At 35.7% G+C, this 25,808-nt stretch overlaps 1 protein-coding gene across 9 annotated transcripts in view; it reads left to right on the forward strand.

Annotated features, from left to right (window-relative positions):
* The window catches only part of DGKB (diacylglycerol kinase beta), a 1,123,143-nt gene that overhangs the window by 911,436 nt on the left and 185,899 nt on the right, over positions 1 to 25,808 (forward strand). For all 9 annotated transcript variants that reach the window (XM_086397581.1, XM_086397582.1, XM_086397586.1 and 6 more), the window contains one exon: positions 6,776 to 6,971. In XM_086397581.1, coding sequence (XP_086253707.1) covers positions 6,776 to 6,971 — 196 coding nt within the window. The remainder of the gene's footprint in view (positions 1 to 6,775; positions 6,972 to 25,808) is intronic.

Below are 25,808 nucleotides of genomic sequence, written 5' to 3' on the forward strand. Positions count from 1 at the left end.
TCTATGTGATATAATGATGGTGACTACATGTCATTATACATTTTTTCAAAGCCATAGAATGTATACCAAGAGTGAACCCAAATGGAAACTATAAACTTTAGATTATGAAGTGTTGAGGTAGGTTCATCAATTGTAACAAATGTACCACTCGGATAGGGGATGATGACAGTGGGAGGGGCTATGCACTTGTAGAAACAGAAGTATACAGGAAATATCTGTACCTTCCCCTCAATTTTGCCATGAGCCTTAAACTGCTCTAAAAAGTAAAGTCTTAATTTCCAAAAAGAAAACACATCAATCTATCATACAGTAATATGCTAGTCACAAAGTGAAAAATGTTCAAGGAAAAGTTTATATCATATAGCAAAAGACATGTGATGAAAATAAGTATGGAAAACATTGATTTTAACATTACAAGTGATAAGATTCAGTGATTTTGTTCCACCAAGCTTTACATCTTGAGAACTCTTTAGGGTCGTGTTTCTACATGTCCTCCAAGTCTGGCTTCCCAGCTCTACATTTACTGCCTTATTCTAGCCACCACCACGGTAGCATTTATTAAGTCAGAGCCAGCGCTGTGCACTCCTCATTCTATTGTTGTATATCTTGAAATACTGTTATGATTTGTATGCATTTATCTTACTTCTAAAACTTGGTTTGTGTGTGTGTTTGTGTGTATGGATGGTGATGTAAAATCTGCTTCTCTACTCACTTTTTAATGAATCCAGTCTATCATATTAGCAGAATATACGCCTTTGTACCCTCAAGGTTACTTCCTAATTAAATATAATAAAAACAGCAATTTGGAAATTTGATTCTGCTTGCTCTTGCTTCCTGTTTGGCCTAAAATTATACCAACTATGGTTTGAAAATATATAACAGAATAAAAGCACTTCAGTACAAGAGTACCTCAAGTAATAGATATATATTTTAATGACAGCTTCTTCAAAACAAACCATTTGCTGTGTGACCCTTTATTTCACATCTCTCTTTTATTTAGGAAGCTCTTTTTTCCCCAAAGAAGGTGAATATTTGGAATAATGTTAATATCAAGGGATAATAGGGTGTGCTGCAGTCCATGGGGTTGCAGAGTCGGACACGACTGACTGAACAATAATAGTTGATAATAGTAATATTAAGATTTATCAATTATTAAATATACCTCATGCTTGGTGCTAAGCAATGCACATCCATTACCTGATTTAGTCTTCCCCCAAATCCTTTCATTTAAAGAGATTCTATTGTTTCTCTACTGCAGAGACACATATGAGCATTTTTTTCGTAATTTAAAAAAAGAATTGTATTGTTTGCTGCCAAAATATTTAAATCTAAGAAAACAAATCAGTTGGAGAATGAATACACACACACACACACACACTCATGTTTTTGTTGTTCAGTCACTAAGTTGTGTCTGACTCTGCACCCCAGTGGACTGTAGCATGCTAGGCTTCCCTATCCCTCACTGTCTCTTGGAGTTTGCTCAAATACAGTGAAAGAGATTTAACAAAGGTGAAATTTTTAACTTGAAGAGTTTCTTATCTTCTAACTTCATAACAAAATATAAAGAAATTTAAAAATTAAATTAATTTAAATTTGCAAGGTAATATATTAAAAGCAACATTTATATTAAACTATCTGGAGCATGGATATGTACCTAACATCTCATGTTGTCAACTGGGATTGAAGCTTATGAAGTTCATGAATTTTTAATTTACTCTTTGTACTGGCAAGGTTCATGAGAGAATAAAATGCCCCATTCTCCAAAGTATTTCAGTCTTTTGGTATTTGGTGAGACTTGGGAGGATGGTATTTTAAGGCCAAAATTCCATCCTCCAATCCTGAGCTTTGTCTTAATGATTAAGACATAAAACTTAGACATTTCCATAAAACCTAAATGAGTTCAAGAATTAACAAATTGCAAGAAGTGTGTCAGGGACACAAAGTTAATTAGCAGAATTAGAAAGACAAGATTCTGATTGACCAGTAACCCAGAAAGCAAAATTATTAAAGGCAGTAGTAAGGCAGATTTTCTGGAGAAGGAAATGGCAACCCACTCCAGTGTTCTTGCCTGGAGAATCCCAGGGACAGGAGAGCCTGGTGGGCTGCCGTCTATGGGGTCGCACAGAGTCGGACACAACTGAAGCGACTTAGCAGCAGCAGCAGCAGCAAGGCAGGTTTTCACAGCTTTGTCTATGCCCCATATATCAAAATCATCCTGGATCATATGTCAGCATGTACTTAGAGAACCTGAGCCCAGCCTTCCCCCTGCAAAAGACTATCTTGGAGTGGGAGAAATAAAACTTGCGGATGAATGTTCTTTCTTAAACCCTGAATGAGGCATAGATGACGTATATAAAGCTATACATATTTAATGTAGACAACTTGATGAGTTTGGAGAAAAGAAATACTGTGGAATTATCATAATCAAAGCCATTAACATCTCATCACCTCCAAAAGTATCTCCTTGCCCTCTTTCTATATGTGTGCACATGTGTGTGTATGTATGTGTGTGTACACGTAAGTGATAAGAATAGTCAAAAGATCTTCCCTCGCTTCTAAAGTTACACAGGTGTTGTTTTTTGATTTTTTTTTTTTTTTTGGGGAAATGCAGTTCTAGAAGCAAAAATGAAGGGAAACAGTAAGATGTGGACCTCAACCAAGATGATCATAGGAAACAAAAATTGAATTCATTAAGTCCAAAACAAACAAACAAAAAAATACCTCCTTATTCCAGGAAAAAATAAGAAATTTGGTGGGGGGGTGGTCAGACAGTGTTACCATTTCATTAAGATAAATATATTTTATATTTTCTTACTGAGGAGGGTAAGGAAAAAATGAGACAGGTAAAAGGTAAGCAACAGGTGAAATTTCTATATTTACCTGAAGTTATTTTTAATAGCTTTTAGTGAGAAATTTAATATCCCAACTATAATTTTTGACTCACAGAATCTCCTAAAAAGAGAAACATGTAAAATTAAAGTGGCTTTCTGCTAATACTTATGGCTAGTGCTTGATATCTTGAACCCAAAGAACTGTTGTTATTCTCAGCATGTTCAGCAGCCGTGTATGTGCATGCATGGTACCAGTTTCTCAATATTCCTGTTTCCAGGTATGCGGTGTGCTTCCATCTTCCTCTCCTTTGCCTGCTGTCTCCCATTCCACTGTAAAAAAAAAAAAAAAAAAAACTATGCGATTATCTGTAATCAGCACTTTTATCACCATTACCAGATTACCAGCTAATACTACAATTGCCTAAAAGGCATTCTGAGTCCCTATATTACAGTGTGTTTTGTGGATAATACTTTTAAAATGCATTTCAAAAAACATGGAGCTTAATCACTGGTGAAATACAGAGTACACAGCCTTTAAATATCAGAAGTCCCGTTGAGCCACTTATGTGTATGTGTCTTAACTTGTAGATTTGCTGCTGTGGTTTTTTGTAAAATGTAATTCTGTGCTATGAATTACCTATAAGTTTGCAGAAACTCTTTTAAAAATCAGGTTTATTTAAGTCATTTTACACCATGCCATTTTAAACAATGAACAAAGCAATGTTTTACATTTTAGTAAGTAAAATTATGAATAATTTTATCTGACCTGGGCATAGAATTAAAGTCACTATGAAAAAATATTTACAGTTTATCATTAATCATATCTCATCAGATTTGTTGTGCACATTTATTGCTCTTCAAAGTTCTTCACAAGTTTTGAATGCTCATTAACTGAATCTCAAACACTAAAATCACATATAAAAATTTGTCTTTAACACTTCTGTGTAGTATGGTGCATGGTATATTTATAATCTAGGATTAAAATATATTTGAAGAAAAATGTAAACCATTTTCTTTTCTTTTTGGTAAATTTGTCTCTAGAATAAGATCTTCCATTTCAAAACTGAAATGAGTGGATAGTGGCCTGACAACCTTGCACTCTGCAAATGGCTCCTAGAGTACTATATGTTAATAACCTTTCTTCAACATAATAAAAATATTCAGGATTTATTGACTCACTGAGGCTGTTAGCTTTTAAATTCTTTTCCTCTGTAGCTACCTTTTTAAAAATCATAAATCTTCCAAGTGGATGAAAATATTATCTGACACAGTATTATAACTTGTTTATATTTCATAGCCTTCACTTCAGCTTTTATTTCCATGCACTCAAACTGGTATGCCACAACTCCTGGTCTCCATCAGAACCAGCTCTGGAAATTTCCAGACTAATCAACACAGTGTTAAAGCCAACAGACGAAGGTAGCCTGTGGTCAAAAACTAGTGGAAACAAATTATTAATAAATAGGCATTTATGTAAGAACATTGTCCAGTTTTCATAGGAATCTCAGTGCTCTTCATCGGTCCTTCTTCTTTGGGATTTCTTAAGGAGTTTTTCGACTTTTCAGAGAGCTGCTTACTATTTCCTTAAACCTACACGTGACAAGACTATGGAGAGTGAAAACATGAATAATAGTCTACACTGATGTTTTTAAGTTGTCACATGTGATTCCCTGAGTTCAATTAAAAGCAAACAAAAAAACCTATTTGCAGCATGCTCTCCTTTTCTGCAGATGAACAAAGGAATGCTCCTTCACTAATTCTGAAAGTAACTTGTCACAGTGGGGTTCGGAGGCCTAGTCAAATAATTGTCTTAGCGTACTGCCTGCTGTGTTCAATATTGAGTGAAAATGGAAGCCAGGCCCCAACTCCAGCTTATTTCACAATTCTTCTGTTATTTAAATGATTTTAGTCAGTTTGGGGGAAGCCAGACCTTTATAAATTAACAGCAGGGAAATACCAAAGGTGTCAGATTGCATATTTATCATCTTTTTCGTGTAATACTTAAATATGTATTAAGAAGTGACTGACATAAATTAGGCAGATTTCAGAAGCCACAGGCCGTGGCTTGTAGAGGACCCCCTTCTGCTTGACATTTCATCCTTGTCAAAGATCAAATTATTTTAATTTAGGCTGCAAATTATAAGGAATGAAGACTTCTTTGTGGGAATTCCCTGTGGTAATCTGACTTTTGTTGTTACTGCTGCTTGTCAGTGTGCAAAAGATATAATATGCATGCAAATAAGGTTAAAAAATATGTACTATCTAATTATCCAGCCAGTACATTCCACTTGAAGACGGTGGGGGGCCTGACACACAGTATGTGTTTGATTCATGGAGGCCTGCAGGGTATTTACACAAGATTACTTTTAATTATGAAATTAATATCTGTTTATCTAGAATATATAGCAGTAAGTGAGTGTACACATGAGCAGAATTCTTTAGTAAAAAGAAATCGTCTTAATTTAATATATGAAAAGAAGAGGGAAAAAATCAGTTGTTTCTAAGGCGGAAAAGAAAAGCATCACCCAGATCTTGGTTTCACCCTCGTTGAAACAAATTGAATGAAAACTTGGCACCGTCTCTAGAATTTGTTTCTAGCTCCTCCAAGTAGGCTCAAGATGTGTTGCTTTATTTCACAGTTTTTATATCTTAGTGAACAAGATACAGTGTTAGATTCAGTATGATCAGAAAAATGTGGGAGAAGAGAGGTTTGTGGTTTTTTTCATTGTTTTTTACAATTAATTTTTTTGTTGTTTTTATAATTTTGGTGGCAGATTATCTCTTCTGAGTTCAAAAATCAATGATTACTATTTGAAAGAAAATGATGAAATTATGTCCACAGTTTTTTCTGTAATAAAAACACAGCAAATAAACAATCCCACTGAAGCTATACTTTAATATGTGAAGTTCATATTCCTAACAATATTTACTTGTAAAGCATAGGGTTACTTACTGGTAAAGCAAGTTAATCTGCTCATATTAACTTCTAACTGAAAATGGCAGAGGAATATCTGGGATATATTTATAAACTACTCCAATGATCGTTTTAGAAAACCCAAAGCAAATGAATAAATAATAATACTTTAAAAATACAGTATGCCTTGTCACTTTCCACCCATATCCATCAGTGGAAATGTATAGAAAATTTGAAAAATAAACAGTGACCATTCTGAATAGCGTTGTCTGGTAGAATGTTTCCTATTTTGCACAGTCAGAAGGGTGAAGGATGTCTTATCACCCAGCAAACAAAAAATCTGGCTGGACTAACTGGTTTCATTTTTCAGTCTTTTGTTACCGCAGTTCCTAGTAATGATAGGATGGGAATTCCTTTTACTGAGGCTGATCTTGGCATTTCCTTTGCTCAGCCTCTCTGCTCCTCCACACTCATCTAAATAGCTGTGCATCTCTCTGCCTTTGACACTGTGCTTGGGACTTAATCTAGTCCAGGGAAATATCCTTGGCCACTTGAGTGTAATTCATATCTCTTTGAATTACCTTCTCTTTTCGAAAGTCTTTAAGCCACTTCTTTCTCTGCTCCCCAAAAATGAGACCCTGAATTATGAATTCTGTTTCTTAATTTTTCCCCAATAAAACCCTGGAGTGTGTTCTAAATAGGAAGCAGTCATTACAATTTCAGTCTGAAATGTCACCAAGCTTAACAGAGTCAACCTCTGTAATGCATTGGAAATCTGCAGCTCATTATATGTGCAGACACTAAAGTGTGCCTTCCAAAGGTGTTCTGTAAACAAAGATACATCAATGACTTAATGTGATCATTTTTAAAGACTATTCATGATACCTGGTAAATGTTATTGACTGCTTTATCTTTTATAAAGATTAATTTAGAAAGGATAAGATTATAGATTTAAAAATTCTTACCAAAAGATGAGAAAATGCATAAGATGAAATCATATTGTTTCTGTTCTTTTCATCTTTCTGATCAGTGTGATGGAGTACAGATTGATTTAATAAACATCTCTCTGGAAGGAATTGCTATTTTGAATATACCCAGCATGCATGGAGGGTCCAATCTTTGGGGAGAGTCTAAGAAAAGACGAAGCCATCGCCGAATAGAGAAAAAAGGGTCTGACAAAAGGACCACGCTCATAGATGCCAAAGAGTTGAAGTTTGCAAGTCAAGGTAAGTTTTCTAACATTTAGTTGTTAAGTGGCTTAATAATCAGCTCTTGAAGGCTACTCTAAAATTAAAGAGTTTTCCATTTCCCTATAACCTGTATATTTATGTGGTTATATTTTTAATGATATTAGATACACAAGTGAGATTGTTATATCATAATAGATTCTAAAAGTCATGTAACTGTCTATTTTTTCATGGACTTTTTCTCTTTATTCTCCTTTTCTGGATATAGTTCTTTACACAGGAAGTAAAATGTATGTGAGTTTTTAGTAGATTATAATATAGGATGCATTATACATTAAATTCTAGAATGTGATCATCTTGGTTAAGATGTTTGAGTTGCTATAACCAGGGCCTAGATTAACACTTTTCCTGAGGTGTGTTGCAAGTTTTATTCTTGGCTTTCTTACATGAAGCTGTTGTCATAAACATCATATATAATGGCATGTTTAAATATCCCATGGTCAGTTTTGATTATCTGCTTCTATTTTTCCAGAAATTTAGTAAAACTTGGAATGCCTGGAAAACAAAAGGTAAAGGGCTAACAAATAGGGTGCAATAGTGATGGATTAATTTTCAGTTCCACTGAAATAGAGTTCACCTTGGGACATGACAACTAATTCTTGTTGATAGATTTTACATAGACACCAAGTTGGTGGTATTCTAATAATTGATCATGTCCCAGTTTATGTATCCATACTATTTTTTTAGCCTTCTAGAATCTACCTAAAACCACTGATGGCATTCAGATGCCCAAGAAAACATATTGGCCCAGCCATGTGTAGCAAAGACAAAATGGGAAGTGGTTACAAACTTATGGGATAAATAAAGTAAATAAAAATTTGTTTTTTAAATAAAGATATAAAATGTGAGCATGGTTGATCAGCTTGATGCTGGTGGGAAATAGCTTCATGTTTTGGTGTCTTCAGGTATCTGATTCAAGTTTCAGTAGAGACTTCTGTAATGTGGAATTTGGTGACCATGAAGGTGGAAAAAAACTGACGAGGAAGCAATTAAGTATCCTCTTGAAAGTGTTTATTACAACCTGCCAATAACAGAAAGTTTTTATGCCTATTAAATGCATTGGCGATCCTAAAAAGACAAATCTTATAGAGTTGTGGAATTTAATGCAAGAAAGTGTGTACCAAATTAATTAAAAAGCTTTATATTCAGAATTAATATAACTGCATGAAAACATGGAGAAAAATGGTTTTTGGAGAGATACATAGAAAAAAATGAATCAATTTGTGCTATATGAATTTTAAAATGAGGGGAATTAGGTATAACTATTTATTTCTAGGAGTTGTTGACACTAATAATGTAGATTTCTAAAAAGATTTCTAAAAAATTTCTAAGTTAAAAAATTAGTTCAAGAACCATACTAAGACAAAACCTAAAAATCTCTGCTTCTATCCCTAGGGAAGCAATCAGAACATATAATAATATAATCCACAGAGTTAAAAAAGAAGTTTTATATATATATATATGTGTGTGTGTGTGTATATATAATATGTATGTAATAATTTCTACATTTATTTTTTCTGTTTGATCACTATATGTTAATACTTGGCATGTCCTTTGTATGTAGATATTTCAGGTGTGTATCTGAATTGATTCTCAGTGCTCAGCTGCCAACTATGTTTACCCAATGAGATGTTGTTAAAGTTTGTAAAATTCATGGCTGTGCTCCACCAGGATAAGTGTCTGTAGACTCACTATGGATCTAGCATCCCAGGTGGCGCTAGTGGTAATGAATGTGCCTATCAATGCAGGGGACATAAGAGTCATGGATTGATCCCTGGGTCAGGAAGATCCCCTGGAGTAGGAATGGCAACCGACTCCAGGATTCTTGCCTGGAAAATCCATGGGTAGAGGAACGTGGTGGGCTATAGTCCATGTGGTCGCAAAGAGTCAGACACAACTAAAGTGACTTAGCACACACTCATGACCTCATTCATTCCCCTTGGTATGCTGAGGAATACACATTTGGTGTGAAGAACAGACAGATCAGCCAGAAGTATAGACTGTCAGTGCCTATAACTCTAGAAAAAGGTCTCTCTTCCCATCCTATCTTCTTGCTTTGTACTATGAAACTGTTGGTTTCGAGTTTCCATAATCTTGGGAAAGAAAGAAGTGAGAAACTACAGAGTTTGTGACTTAAGGATGCATTTTTCTCAGTACGAGTGAGTGAAGTTGCTCAGTTGTGTATGACTCTTTGCAACCCCCTGGACTGTAACCTACCAGGCTCCTCCGTCGATGGGATTTCCCAGGCAAGAATACTGGAGTGGGTTGCCATTTCCTTCTCCAGGAGATCTCCTGAACCCAGGTCTCCCACATTGTAGGCAGACGCTTTACCATCTGAGCCACCAGGGCGTACAAAGATCAGGAAAAACATCAGAAATCAGAGTTTTCAAAAGTTGTATTAGTACAAAAGCATGCTTTATAATGGATTTGGCTAAACTGTTTTTCTACTCTCTGTACCAAATGTGCTTGTAAGTTTGGATTAATTTTACTTCAAGATCAGTATGCTTGCTCAGTCACTCAGTCATGTCCAACTGTTCATGACTCTATGGACTGTAGCCCACCAGGCTCCTCTGTCTGTGGAATTTTCCATGGAAGAATACTAGAGCAGGTTAATGCTTAAAATTACCTTATCAGCTGAATATTTTTGTAAAGATTTCTATATTAACCAGTCTTTTCTTTTATTAATTTTATCAAGATTTTTTCATTTTGATATGTTTCACAACAGAATAGTTAAGAATATCTCAAAATGTTTCTAAGTTTTGATTTCACATTCATTCTATCAATTCTTAAATGTTATACTTAATTATCAGCAATGAAAGAAACTTACTACTTAAAATATCTGCATGTATCCGTCTTTGAAATGGTAATTGTTTCTATCATTTGATCTTGTTTTCAATTTCTTGATGCCAAAATCATAAATAGTATTAAAGGTCAATCAGTATTTTAAATCTAACTGTATTTTCAAATTTACATAAAAGGACAGGTATTGTCTGTAGAATGAAATACAGAGAATATAATTCTAGTCCAACAAGTTTTCTTATTTAACCTAGGTTCAAATTAATAATTTCACTCTTAGAAAGATAGAATTAAATAAATTAAATAGGTTAATAATTTAAATGTCTTCTTTTTAAGATGCACTTCTTTAAATATTAACTAGCAACTTTCTGATATGGCTCTGTAAAAGATTTGAAGTTTAAACTAAATTTTTGCTGTATTAAAATGTAAGCTTGTTGCCATAAACTTTAGGAAGTTTTGGTGGTTGGAAGGTGGGGGAGCATATCTAACTTGATTCTTGAAATAAAGAATGTTTAATTCTTTAGTGGAAAGATTTAAATTAAGAAAAAAATTTGCAAGTTTGTTTTAATTTTTTAATGTCATAAATATAAGGTACAAGATCAGGTTTGGAGCATGACATACTCATTTATACTTTGCCCTACATGATCTGCAACTCCTACACAATTTATTTGCTTGCAATCTTTGAAGACACTGAGAGTATCAGATCAGAGTATCTTCACTTAATAAATTCACTTGTTGGAAACTTTACGGTTGATTTAATTCGAGTTGATCAAAATTATAAGTAATTAATTTAATTATATTATTGTTCTAGTAAAATATTCTAGAACAGTTGGATGCAATTCTGAAACATTTTTGTACATTTATCTAATTCAGACATTTTCTTTGTGCATTGGTCTTTTTGTTTTATTTTTGTTGTCTGCTTTCTTTTACTTCTTTAGGAAATACAAATGTGTGTATCATATATTGACAGCATGGTCTTTAAGCAAATTTGTGAAATCATTAAATTTGATATTCAGTGCCCTTAGCCTTAATAGTCTTTCCCATTTCTTTCAGTTGCTAAGTAAATATTCTTCTCCACTTCTGCATTAAATCCGAGCATCAGAAAGATATCTAATAAATTCCTTCACATTAATATATAAATGACTGCCCATGAATGTAGAGGTATTTGCATTTTAAGAGAAGCAAAGGCCTTCAGCTAAACCATTATTTTTCATACTGTGTTCCATTGAGCTATAACTGTGGTTCTTGTTTATAATTCATTTCTGTCATATTTTGAAACAACAGCAGAAAACCTATAACAAAACCCTGTAAAGTGCATTCTATAGAAACATTTTGTCATATTGACTATTCTTAAATCATCAAATTGTGTTACTACACAAAGCAGCTTCCTTTCTTCCTCCTGTTCCACCTCCTCTTCTTCCCAGTGGCTGGATTGATCTGTAGATAGATGGAGAACATGATGGTTATTTCTTTCTACACACATGTTTGTAAACATATACATGTCTAAATGAGTAAATAGATAAATGTGACATTAATTGGAAAGTTCTAGCTGTGCAATGGTCATTTTAATATACATCATTGTATATTTAATGAGGAAAATTGTACAAATGGGTACATTACCACCACAGTGTATGTGAATCACAACTAAAAGGCCAGCAAGCTCAGGTACTTTTGCTTGGCACAAGCAATAAACAGAGCTTAACAATCAAAGGAAATGAAAACAAGGTGGTGATAATAATGTAATTAATACTTTTAATGAAAATGGAAGTCACTTAGAAAAGTTTTTGCGTTATAGGAAATTGCATTAGTTAACTGTCTCCGCCAAATAAGAAGTTTGTACTACAATGGAGTTTTAACAGAGATTTATGATACAAACATGCTCACAACTTCTGCTAAAGAGACAACGATGAAACTGAAACAGTTTCAGATAATATGCAGAAATAAGACAAATTTGACTAATTGAAACTTTGAGTTAACATCTGAAGCATGCAGCAAGTAAATTTTATTGACAAAGTTGAAAAACTATACTAAAAGGATACTTGTAAACATTATTTTTTAACATCAAGGACCTCTCAAGTAATGTAAGCAGTTTTTACGTATTCTAATGGTTTTAAGCTTTGAAGATAAAAGTCTAACTATACCATTTTCCAGTAAGGAATGCAGAATGGTGCAAGACTGTCAAGTGAGAGGTACAAAGTTCATGTCATTTACAATTACGTATCTGTCTTGATCAGGATTGGAGAAGGCAATGGCACCCCATTCCAGTACTTTTGTCTGGAAAATCCCATGGACGGAGGAGCCTGGTGGGCTGCAGTCCATGGGGTCGCTAAAAGTCGGACACGACTGAGTGACTTCACTTTCCCTTTTCACTTTCATGCACTGGAGAAGGAAATGGCAACCCACTCCAGTGTTCTTGCCTGGAGAATCCCAGGGACGGGGGAGCCTGATGAGCTGCCATCTATGGGGTCGTACGGAGTCGGACATGACTGAAGTGACTTAGCAGCAGCAGCAGCTTGATCAGAATATCATACGACGTCATACGACAACAACAAAAGAACTCCAGAAATCAATAAAAAATAGGCTGCCTATAACGCTGCAGCTGCCCTCCTCATAATAACTCCATTATTCCCATAGAGTGACTATATCACAGGTGTTAGCAATTTGAACCTCTGAAATATATTTGCAGACATAAAATTCTAATTTTATTTTTAATTTACTGGTCTTAAAAATACTGCTTCATTTAAAAAAAAAAAAAGGTTGACTGCTTTAAAAAGTTTGAAAACCAGTGAGCAAAAGTAATTACATTCAAGCCGTAGAATTTCAAACATTTGCCAAAAGCTAAGGGAGGTACTGTCAGGAGCAGCTGGACTTCCTGCTTGAAACCTCATTAACTAGGTGACTGTCTACCCCAGATATGGATACAGATAGAAAAGTTTATTTTAAAAGCTAATTAACGTATGATATTGTCAATAAAATCTTCAGTGTTTTCATTCCAATTTACCAATGCTAATTCTTTTCTTTGGGCCAAATTTCTCAGGGTAGCATATACTCCACTGAAGGAAAACTGAGCTGTACTCAGATGAATATTTTAAAGTGTGATAGTTTTTATATGTACAGTGGCTGCTGTTTTCTTTTTGGTAAGGGGTACTTTTTTCTTAATTTGTAATTTTAAATAATTTCATTTTTGAAATAAGTTCATTTAATTAAAATAGTGCTGTGCTAAGTTGCTTCAGTAACGTCCAACTCTTTGCAACCCTCTGGACTGTAACCTGCCAGGCTCCTCTGTCCATGGGATTCTCCAGGCAAGAATACTGCAGTGGGTTGCCGTGACTTCCTCCAGGGCATCTTCCTGGCCCAGGGTTTGAACCCACGTCTTCTGCGGCTCTAGTGTTAGAGGCGGATTCTTTACCACTGAGCCAAAACTAAAAAATAATAGAGGAAGTATGTGGATATGGAAAAAACTGATGGTGGGACTTCATGAAGGCTAATATTACAGATTCCAGCACTTTGTTTTATTTGCATAACCCCACTTTTGTATACTTAGTGTAAACATATTTTTTTATTCTTCATTATCTCGTATGAAATTTACTATGTATAAGTTCCCCCCAAATAAGCTTACACTGCACATATCCCTACCCCACCTTATTTGATGTCTGTACTCTGTACTGGGGAGACTAAAACTCTCATTCTTTTTAGGAGCTAGAGGGTAAAACTGTGTATGTGATTAACTGTCATGGACTCTCTATATCAAATGACTTTATCTATTTTTTTGAAAACTCTGAAGAAGTAGAAAGGAAAAGAAGGTCAGTCCAAGCCGAACTTATTGAAGAAAACAAATGAGTTGAGATCTGTGACAGCTTGGCTAAAGTTGAATTTTGTTTCTGAAAATAAATAAGGTTATTGGCTTCAAGGTCTTTATCATTAAAATGGGGATTGTGAGTTCTCGAAGAGTTGGGATTAACCTATGTGTGCTGTTACTGTTTTGCCTAGAAAACTGCACAAAGGATATTTAAATAATAAGAATCGAACACTTCCTACTCCTTGTAAAAGTTACAATTACCTTTTGTAACTTTGGAGAAGAGAATGGCAACTCACTCCAGTATTCTTGCCTGGAGAATCCCATGGATAGATGAGCCTGGCGGGCTACAGTCCATAGGGTTGCAAAGAGTTGGACACGACTGAGCAACTAACCCACACCTGAAATTTGATAAAAATGGACATTTGTCATGCATTATACATTTTATAGACATTTCTATGGGTTATGTAGGGTAATTTAGAAGGCATTTTTTTTTAAGTTGTCTAAATATAACTGCAACATTCATTTTAGAACTGTAGATGATGAATTTGGCATTCAAACACCAGCAAGTAGAACAATTTCCAGGCATTTAAATTCAGTGATTAAATCAATTACATTTAGAAGCAAAAAAAGGATTTCATGTTGCATTATTATACCTCGATGTTAAAATTGCTGAAAAAAGATCATGGCATTTGAGATGTTGCATTTTACAGAGATATATGCGTATACCAATACCATGACAATTTCATTAGTTTAAAATAGATAAATCCACACATTTGCTGTCTAGTAACCTTTAAGGAGATGTCTCAAGTTGAGTTTCTATGTTTTTAAACTGCCTCCTTTGAAAATTTCTAGCAATGGATAATGCAAGTAATAGCAAGTACTTAATAAAGCCATCTAAATATCAAAATTTCTCTTTGCCATTTGAAAATTACATCATAGGCCTGGATATATTAATGTGATAGGTCTCTCTCCTTTTTTTAGTTTTATTTTTTACAAAAGGCATGAATTTAAAATTTATAAACAACTATAAAAAGAAGTTATAAAATACAAAACATTTCTTATGTATAAAAATATATTTTCAAAATATAAGATCATCTGCTCTTATATTTGGCCTTTCAGTTCAGTTCAGTTGCTCAGTTGTGTCCGACTCTTTGTGACCCCATGGACTGCAACACTCCAGGCCTCCCTGTCCATCACCAACTCCTAGAGTCTACTCAAACTCATGTCCATCAAGTCGGTGATGCCATCCAGCCATCTCGTCCTGTGCCATCTCCTACTGTCCCCTTCTCCTCTCACCTTCAATCTTTCCCAGCATCAGGGTCTTTTCAAATGAGTCAGTTCTTCGCATCGGGTGGCCAAAGTATTGGAGTTTCAGTTTCAACATCAGTCCTTCCAATGAATATTCATGATTGATCTCCTTTAGGATGGACTGGTTGGATCTCCTTGCAGTCCAAGGGACTCTCAAGAGTCTTCTCCAACACCACAGTTCAAAAGCAACAATTCTTTGGCGCTCAGCTTTCTTTATAATCCAACTCTCACATTCATGCATGACTACTGGAAAAACCATAGCTTTGACTAGATGGACCTTTGTTGGCAAAGTAACGTCTCTGTTTTTTAATATGCTGTCTAGGTTGGTCATAACTTCCCTAGCTGTCCTATAAAATCATGCATATATTGAAGAAGTATTTATGAAATTCCTGTTTGTCATGACACTATAAAAACTTAAAATATCAATCTTTAGAAAATTATTTTATTTATTATGGAGCTATATGAAATACCATTTTGTGACTAGGATTATTGCCCTATACCCCATGTTCAATAGTCAAAGTTTCAAAATCTGACAGACAGTATAATTATAGAAATAAAATCTGACATGCAGTACAACTCTTGAATTTATTATAGTGAAATCAGTAAGGCTACAAAATTATTTTGGACATAATACAGTATAAGTTATCATTTAAACAGAAATGTGGTGTTTTCTTATACATATTAATGATATCATTGAAATTAAAGGTTTATTCCTGAAAACAAATTGAAATTAGGAAAATGAAGAAAATCCAAAGAACAGGTAGATAGGAATTGTAGAACAAGGGGCCATTTGCTTTCACCTAATAAATCTAGGAAATTTGAAAAAAAAATGAGGTTTTAGTAATGGTTGCGTTTTGAAAAATATGTGATTTGGCAATTGATGCAAGGGAAAAGGGAAAGGAATTTGTTTACTTGGAGTTTTAAATGAAGGTTCAGCTGTTACCTTCTCTGTCTTCTGAGGCAAAGTATCTTCTTCATTTCAAATTGCTAATGCTATTCCCAGACTCTTCTGTGTTTCTGACTATTATTTCTGTATTTCTAACTATTTTCTAACTAAAATTCAACTTCTGAGGTTAATTTTAAATTCAGAGAAAGATGGAAAATATAAATGCTTTAACAGGTCATTTTCTCCACAATGCTGATGTCTGATATTAGGGATAAGACAACCATCTTACTTGTTTCTGTGACATAGCATAGAATCATGAGTTTTTTTTTAAATAATGGCAAGTTATTTACTCAGGCTAAAACTGCAGTATAAATTTTAATCTATTTAACCTGTGCATGGTAGAAATACAAAGCATATTTCCAAGTTAAATAAATACTGGCTGATTATGTAAGTCTTGACTCGTTAACACTGGTAGAGTATGCTTTCAAACAGTAGTCACATAAAGTTTCCCAATATGAGGCCATTCATAGAAGTGTCCTAAATATAAAGCAAATATATACAAATAACTTTGTCATTTGAGGATGATGGTTTGACACTCAGCTAATAGGGAAGTTAAAATAGCTTTCCTGTAATCAGTACTGGAGTGGGTTGCCGCTCCAGTGTTCTTGCCTAGAGAATCCCAGGGACGGGGGAGCCTGGTGGGCTGCCATCTATGAGGTCGCACAGAGTCGGACACGACTGAAGGGACTTAGCAGCAGCAGCAGCAGATAAATTTTCAGGCTTTCTGGGACATAACTTTGAAGAGATGGTGAAATAGAATGGGAAGCTAAGGAGGAGAGACAATCTTTTCATATTAGCAGCACACACAGAGCTTTTAAAGTTGATTAGAACAGCTTACCAATATATTATTTTCATCTTGAGTTCGTGTGCTATTGGTGGTGGTGTTGTGTTGGCTAATCAGTACATATAAAAATGGTTTCATATGTCCTGATTATAGAGAATTTTTTTTAAACAGTAAACACAAAAGAACTATCAAAAAGACATGAAATCAGTTACATAAATTCTTAAATATGAGTCATGGTTCCATTTTTTTTTTTCTATTTGTATTAAACACCATATTTTCTTTTCCATCGAGAGAAAATAACCAAGAAAACATATAATCTTATTGAGAATGAAGCTTTAATTATACCATCTTTTGAAGTGATATTATGTCTAATGATTTCATGTCATGATAGAGACATTGAACTTTTTATTTTACCCCTTTTTATTTATAAGTGTTTTATATTTGATTACCTTAATGGATATAATGAATACGCCAGTCTGGCTCCTGGTGTTCCTTACAGACAGTTGTCGTAACTACCAAAGTGTTCCAGGGTCAGGGTAGGATCTAGCAGAGAGCAAAGAGACTTGTTCCTTGAAAGAATCAAATCTCACCATAAGTAATTATCTTTAGCCTGTATGTACCTTTAACCAAAATAACTAACCACTGCCATGAATTTTACTTTTTACAAATACATGATAGAGCTAGTTAGCATAGAAATGGTAATTTCTTGGACAATATCCAGCCAACTATGTTTTTGTGGAAATTGATGGAGATTCATATAGATCACAATTCCTTCCATACTGAATAATTATTCTCCTGGTTAAATAAAAACAGTCATATTATTCTTCCTTGGACAAATTATAGATTTATAACTTGGATGCAGGTGGTGTCTGTTTGAGGCATTGTCTATTGGCTGGTGTACAGTACAGCTATTAATCAGAGTAAATTAAAAATTGAGGCCTGAATGTTGTAAAGTGACAGTCACTTGAAAAAAGACTAAAAACATCTATGGATAAACATAACTAATTTAAATGAGCCCACAAGCGGCTTTTTTGAGAAAGTTCAATTGCTGCACTGTTATTCTAATTATCCCATAATATGGTATAAAATAACAACCTCACTTTATCCTTATATTTATAAAGCTGTTCCCATTATCATTATATTTTACCTGTTCAAGTTCTGAAAGATTGCCACTCGTTGAGAGGTTCATTAAGAGAATAATTATATCTCACAGATTGGCAGAAAGAAAATGTATCTTTGAACAATTCCATTTCCCTGAACAGTTCGTTTCAAGGTGGAAGACAAGTCTATTAAGTATCTTCTACCCTTTTTAAACATGTCAAAGCTAACCATTAATACTGAAATTAGTAATTTGGTTCTGATTTAATGAAGCAATCAGCTGCTATTTGAAATGAACTCAATTTCTATGAATGAAACAAACATTTTTAATGTTGAATAGCAAAAAGTATTTAAGAATCTTTTTTATGTACAGTGATTTAACCTATCTCTCTTCTGATAGTTAAAGCCCTTAGCATATAGTCTTCTTCACTACAGATGCTTGAGAATATTTACTTCATCCAAATATTATATCATACTATTTTCTTACTAAATAAATGTCATTCACATTTTAAGAGTATCTTTTTAGAAAAATAATGAGTAGAATGTTACCAATATCAAAGAACTTTCTGTTTTTAAACTGACTGCAAGGAAGTTGCATAGAATTTGTGACTAAATGTCTTTTCAAAAGTAAAAGGAAATTCATGTGCACAAAAATGTGACTTCAATAGAAAATAGGTCTAATACATAGCACCTCATATTTAAACATGTTGGTACTCTGAAATAAGCTACCCATGGTCACATGCAAGCAAATGCTTTAAATCAACATAAATCTGTATGGTAAGTAACTGGACAGTAATAAAATAATATATCAATCACTGATGATTTTGCCAAGCCTTCTATACTTGATGATAAACACTTTCTTCCTAGAGTTCGTATATTGTAGTATTTTCTTAACATCGTCCAGCCCAGATTGCTAAAACTGTAGTACAGGATATCATATTCAGTGAGCTTAGTGGGAAGCAGAGAGTCTGTGCATCTTTTATTCAGTATAAAAATATAAAAGATGCTATTTGATTTTTTAAAGACAGTAATTGTATCAAATATAAATAGCAATTTTAAACATGTGTAGGATCTAAAGAACTCCCAGAGCTGTGAAATGAAATAATCTGTGTGTCTCATTTTATGTGTATGCAACTAAAACATGCTGATATATTAACAATGCTACTTGGAGTCAAAGTTTGAATATGAGATATTGTGCATTTTTTGTAGTTAGGTGTTATTTTTATAATTCTTCATTATATATTTTCTGTCCTTTTTTATTAATGAAACCTGTTTCTTCTGAAGGGATTATATAGGTCTTCATCTCTTTTTTATAAGATAGATTATTTTTAGATTTCTTTTTTGTTTCATTTTTTAATTTGTGCTATTTAGCTTCTGAATATTTTATATATGTTACATTTGTAAACATTTCATCCAATATTCATACAAAAGTTAGGAATTAACAAGAGATTATGATAGGTATTTTGATTCTTGAAGAAAGGAATGAATATCCTGTTTATGGTAGATATCGTAATTTAACTTCCATTGAAAGCCAAGAAATCAAAGTTATCGAAAATAGCAGGCAAAAAATGAAGTAAATGTGTTAATTTAGGCTTAAAAATTGAATTAAAATTTTTATAAATCTGACATTTTAAATACCTTTGGTAGACTTCATAGAAGAGTGTATTAAGTGAGTACACAAATAAAATGCCTTAATCGTGTATATGCTGGGACAGAGTTTGTATGCGTGTGTGCCTTTGTAGGTAGACATATATGTTGATGGTTTATGGGGTAAGACATATGGACATGCAGGTATCCCAATGATGCATGGAAGTGAATCACTTGAACACAATTTATTTTGGAAGTTCCAATCAGAAAGAAAAGCAGGGGAAACAAAGCATTGCTTTAAGAAAGGAAGGGAAATTTTATTTTTGTTTTAATAGCAATAGAAAGAGCATGATAGAACAAAGCATTCTCTAAAATACAAATCATGATCCCATTATTCCAAGGGAAAAAGAGATGAAAATAGGTAGAAGGGAATTCTTTATTCTGTCTTCCTTTCCTTTTTTCCCCACTTTATGCTATCCTTTGGGAATAATGCTGTCTTCAGATTCCCGTACTCTTCTATCTTCAGACGAGCAAGCCCATCCCAGAGTGACCCTGTAACAGTAGCCGAACACTCTTGATCTGAACCCTCTTGATCAATCCTTGCAGTACGTTTACACCTACTTATGAATCAGAAGACAGTAGTTTCTGAAGGTCTATAGGAAAATTGTGTCGACTTAAAAAAAACGAACAACATGCAAGTTGAAAGTTAAGTTTTACTGGGGGCAAAATGAAGATTATAGCTGAGGAGACAGCACTTAGATAGCACTGAGAAGCTGCTCCGAAGAGGTGGGGGGAAAGACAGTATTTATGTGATTTTGGTGAAGGGAGAGTACATGCAGTCAATCCCATGTTTTTCCAGAAGGATTCTACTAGTCTCCTGAAGATTTCTGCTAGTCACGGGAAACAATCGTTACTGTGAAGGATTTTAGTGCTTTTCTAGATGTGAGGAGATACAAAAATTGGGCTCATAAAATTGGCTCCCCTAAATACCTAACTATCTGAAAACCTGTTCTGACGGTTCTTCAGAGCACAGAGTGCCTCCTTGCCGCTCTCCACCCTGAACTCCCTTCAGGGGGTGTTAAAAATCAGCAGCTGCAGGGGCACATGATTTAATCCTTGCAGAGGTAGATGGCAAGTGCCGATTTATAGCTGACATTGTTTACCAATGCAGCATTGACATTCCTTTCTTTCATTTTTAAAGTTGAACTATAATTGAACGTATAACGTTGTATAAGTTTAAGCTGTACAACTTTGTTGATCTGATGCATTTATATTTTGCAATGTGATCACCGCCATAGTGTTAGCTAAACCTCTATCATGTCACGTAATTATTATTTCTGTTTGTGTTGAGAATAACTAAGATCTAGTTTCTTGGCAACTCTGAAGTTTATAGTACAGTGTTGTTGACTATACTGTATTCACTTTTTAATTTTTTGATTATATGTCTTCTCATGATGTGTGTGATAAAAAGAAGTTATATTCCATGGCAAGGAAAAAAAATGAGCAAAATAATATCACGCCAATTGTTTGTCTTAAACAAAATCCTCATGCCAATCCAGGCTGACTTCTTCCTACTGTCTTTTCAAATCAACAGCCCCTGAGGGGAAAGACTTTTGACCTGGACATTGTAGGTCAGTGAATTTCTTAGAGATAGACTTTAGTTTTTGATTTTCTGGACTGTAAGAATAAAGCAATAATAAGTTATTTATGGAAAAGAGAAAGAAATCTGTGACCTCAGACCAATTGTTAACTTGGCAAGTCTGTTTTCTAACCTGTATATAAATGAAAATAATCCTTTATGATGTTTTCACCTTACAGAGTGATTTGTACATATTAACACATTTCAAATAATTTACTATAGAAACGTAAGGTGCATATTTGATCAACTTAAGGATATGGACAAAGCTATCACCCGAGAGTGTATGAAGCACTTGTGTGTTTGGCCCACATTTATGAGAGAGGAGGCAAAGATTAAGCAGTCATTCTCCATCCATGGAAAATTTAGCCCTTCTAAGAATTAATCCTCATTCTTCAGAATTATAAAAATAAATAGGATTCTTACTTCACATTATGAATTATATTTCTTTTCCTGAAAAACTGTTTTATGGTTAAATAGTAGAATTCTCAATACTTGAAATCTTTAAATGAGATCTGACACGGAAATAAGTACTGATCTACCATTGAAGTAAAACAATTATTAATCATCCTTTCCCAAGAAAATGGAAATTCCTTTTAAAATATTTGTGCCAACCAAAGTTGATTAAAATTCAGTTCACTCTTTCCAGGTGTTGGGATGATAGAAATATTTTGTTTATGCTGGTTAGTTTCTTGGAGTCTCATCTGCTCATTCATTCCTCTCTTCTTCATGGTGAATTGTGGAAAATGTTTCCTTTCTGCACTCCCTTTGATTGCACACCTTCCGTTTTTCTTTCTCACAAAAGTCTTAGGATTGTGGTGGCCATAGTACTGATTCTTTGGGAGCCAGATAAGCAAACTGCCCACCAAGTTGCTTTGCCCATCAGTTCAGATTGTACCTGCTGCTCTTAAAATTTGGTTTCCCCTCCTGGCAGCATTACTGGTGATTCATAGAGATGTTTGTTTATAAGTGAAAGTGAAAATCGCTCAGTCATGTCCAGCTCTTTGTGACTCCATGAACTGTACAATCTGTGGAATTCTCTAGGCCAGAATAGTGGAGTGGGTAGCCTTTCCCTTCTTCAGGGGATCTTCCCAACCCAGGGATCGAACCCAGGTCTCCAGCATTGCAAGCAGATTCTTTACCAGCTGAGCCACAAGGGAAGCCCAGGAACACTGGAGTGGGTAGACTATTCCTTCTCCAGCAGATCTTCCCAACCCAGGAACTGACCCTGCAATCAGGGTCTCCTGCATTGCAGGCGGATTTTTTACCAACTGAGCTACCAGGGAATCCCTCGCTTAAGTAAGCTGTAATGGAAAGGACAAGCTGCGTAACAAATTACTGACTTTGTGAGGTGCTGTCTGCTGGAGTGAACATAAATTTTAGGAGAGGGCAAGGGGCAGGTAATAGGAGCTAGCTAAGCTGCAAGGAGATCCAACCAGTCCATTCTGAAGGAGATAAGCCCTGGGATTTCTTTGGAAGGAGTTATGCTAAAGCTGAAACTCCAGTACTTTGGCCACCTCATGCAAAGAGTTGACTCATTGGAAAAGACTCTGATGCTGAGAGGGATTAGGGGCCGGAGGAGAAGGGGCCGACAGAGGATGAGATGGCTGGATGGCATCACTGACTGGATGGACGTGAGTCTGAGTGAACTCCGGGAGTTGGTGATGGACAGGGAGGCCTGGCGTGCTACAATTCATGGGGTCGCAAAGAGTCGGACACGACAGAGCGACTGAACTGAACTGAACTGAAGCTGCAAAAATCTTTTCAAATTGGTACTGACTGTGTGCCAGTTGATGTGCCACTATCGATCAGCAAGATTTATGGCCCTTCAATATAGACTTAACATAGAATTGAAGAAACTAGGGAAAACCACTAGACCATTCAGGTATGACCTAAATCAAATCCCGTATGATTATACAGTGGAAGTTGGAAATAGATTTAAGGGCCTAGATCTGAGAGATAGAGTGCTTGATGAACTATGGAATGAGGTTTGTGACATTGTACAGGAGACAGGGATCAAGACCATCCCCATGGAAAAGAAATGCAAAAAAGCAAAATGGCTGTCTGGGGAGGCCTTACAAATAGCTGTGAAAAGAAGAGAAGCGAAAACCAAAGGAGAAAAGGAAAAATATAAGCATCTGAATGCTGGGATCCAAAGAATAGCAAGAAGAGATAAGAAAGCCTTCCTCAGAGATCAATGCAAAGAAATAGAGAAAAATAACAGAATGGCAAAGACTAGAGATCTCTTCAAGAAAATTAGAGATACAAGGGAACATTTCATGCAAAGATGGGCTTGATAAAGGACAGAAATGGTATGGACCTAACGGAAGCACAAGATATTAAGAAGAGGTGGCAAGAATACACAGAAGAACTGTACAAAAAGTTCTTCACAACCCAGATAATCATGATGGTGTGATCACTGACCTAGAGCCAGACATCCTGGAATGTGAAGTCAAGTGGGCCTTAGAAAGCATCATTATGAAAAAAGTTAGTGGAGGTGATGGAATTCCAGCTGAGCTATTTAAAATCCTGAAAGATGATGCTGTGAAAGTGCTGCACTCAATATGCCAGCAAATTTGGAAAACTCAGCAGTGGCCACAGGACTGGAAAAGGTCAGTTTTCATTCCAATCCCAAAGAAAGGCAATGCCAAAGAATGCTCAAACTACTGCACAATTACACTCATCTCACATGCTAGTAAACTAATGCTCAAAATTCTCCAAGCCAGGTTTCAGCAATATGTGAACCATGAATTTCCAGATGTTCAAGCTGGTTTTAGAAAAGGCAGAGGAACCAGAGATCAAATTGCCAACATCCGCTGGATCATGGAAAAAGCAAGAGAGTTCCAGAAAAACATCTGTTTCTGCTTTATTGACTATGCCAAAGCCTTTGACTGTGTGGATCACAATAAACTGTGGAAAATTCTGAAAGAGATGGGAATACCAGACCACCTGACCTGCCTCTTGAGAAATGTGTATGCAGGTCAGGAAGCAACAGTTAGAACTGGACATGGAACAACAGACTGGTTCCAAATAGGAAAAGGAGTACGTCAAGGCTGTATATTGTCACCCTGTTTATTTAACTTATATGCAGAGTACATCATGAAAAACGCTGGACTGGAAGAAACACAAGCTGGAATCAAATTTGCCGGGAGAAATATCAATAACCTCAGATATGCAGATGACACCACCCTTATGGCAGAAAGTGAAGAGGAACTAAAAAGGCTCTTGATGAAAGTGAAAAAGGAGAGTGAAAAAGTTGGCTTAAAGCTCAACATTCAGAAAACAAAGATCATGGCATCTGGTCCCATCACTTCATGGGAAATAGATGAGGAAACAGTGGAAACAGTGTCAGACTTTATTTTTGGGGCTCCAAAATCACTACAGATGGTGACTGCAGCCATGAAATTAAAAGACGCTTACTTCTTGAAAGGAAAATTATGACCAAGCTAGATAGCGTATTGAAAGCACAGACATTACTTTGCCAACAAAGGTTCGTTTAGTCAAGGCTATTGTTTTTCCAGTGATCATGTATGGATGTGAGAGTTGGACTGTGAAGAAGTCTGAGCACCAAAGAATTGATGCTTTTGAACTGTGGTGTTGGAAAAGACTCTTGAGAGTCCCTTGGACTGCAAGGAGATCCAACCAGTCCATTCTGAAGGAGATCAGCCCTGGGATTTCTTTGGAAGGACTGATGCTAAAGCTGAAACTCCAGTACTTTGGCCACCTCATGCGAAGAGTTGACTCACTGGAAAAGACTCTGATGCTGGGAGGGATTGGGGGCAGGAGGAGAAGGGGCTGACAGAGGATGAGATGGCTGGATGGCATCACTGACTCGATGGACGTGAGTCTGAGTGAACTCTGGGAGTTGGTGATGGACAGGGAGGCCTGGCGTGCTGCAGTTCATGGGGTCGCGAAGAGTCGGACACGACTGAACGACTGAACTGGACTGAACTGAACATAGACTTGGTAAGAAAAGGAAAGTCGGAGTTTTCTAACTTGTTCACAGCCTCCTGCTTTGGAACAGCTCCTTCTAGGCAGCAGGATTGCAGTGTCATTACAGGTCACTCCCAGTTCTCAGGGAACTCTGTATTGTCTCAAGACTTTAAGTTTTTATTTTGTTGTTATTGCATGTGTTGTTTTACTATTGTTGGTGATGTTGACACTAGTATTTTTAAACTGATATGGGAAAAGTCTCACAGAGTTAGAGTGTGGTATAGTCAGTCAGCAAGTTCAGTTGCTCAGTCATGCCCAGCTCTTTGTGACCCCATAGACTGCAGCATGCCAAGCCTCCCTGTCCATCACCAACACCAGGAGCATGCTCAGACTCTTGTCCTTTGAGTTGGTGATGCCATCCAACCATCTCATCCTTTGTGGGCCCTTTCTGCTCCTGCCTTCAGTGTTTCCCAGTATCACAGGGTCTTTTCTAGTGAGTCAGTTCTTCACATCAGGTGGCCAAAGTATTGAAGCTTCAGCTTCAGCATCAGCCCTTCCAATGAATATTCAGGACTGATTTCCTTTAGGATTGACTGGTGGGATGTCCTTGCAGTCCAAGGGACTTTCAGGAGTCCGCTCCAACACACAGTTCAAAAGCATCAATTCTTTGGCGCTCAGCTTTCTTTATGGTCCAACTCTCACGTACATACATGACTATTGGAAAAACCATAGCTTTTACTAGACGGACATTTGTCATCATAGAAATGTCTATGCTTTTTAATATGCTGTCTAGGTTGGTCATAGCTTTTCTTCCAAGGAACAAGCATCTTTTAATTTCATGGCTGCAGTCACCATCTGCAGTGATTTTGGAGCCAAGAAAATAAAGTCTGTCACTGTTTCCATGGTTTTCCCATCTATTTGCCATGAAG

The sequence above is a fragment of the Bos grunniens genome, chromosome 4 (genome assembly GCF_055505025.1).
Source record: "Bos grunniens cultivar Pamir isolate PY7600 chromosome 4, Bosgru_T2T1.0, whole genome shotgun sequence".
Taxonomy (NCBI): domain Eukaryota; kingdom Metazoa; phylum Chordata; class Mammalia; order Artiodactyla; family Bovidae; genus Bos; species Bos grunniens.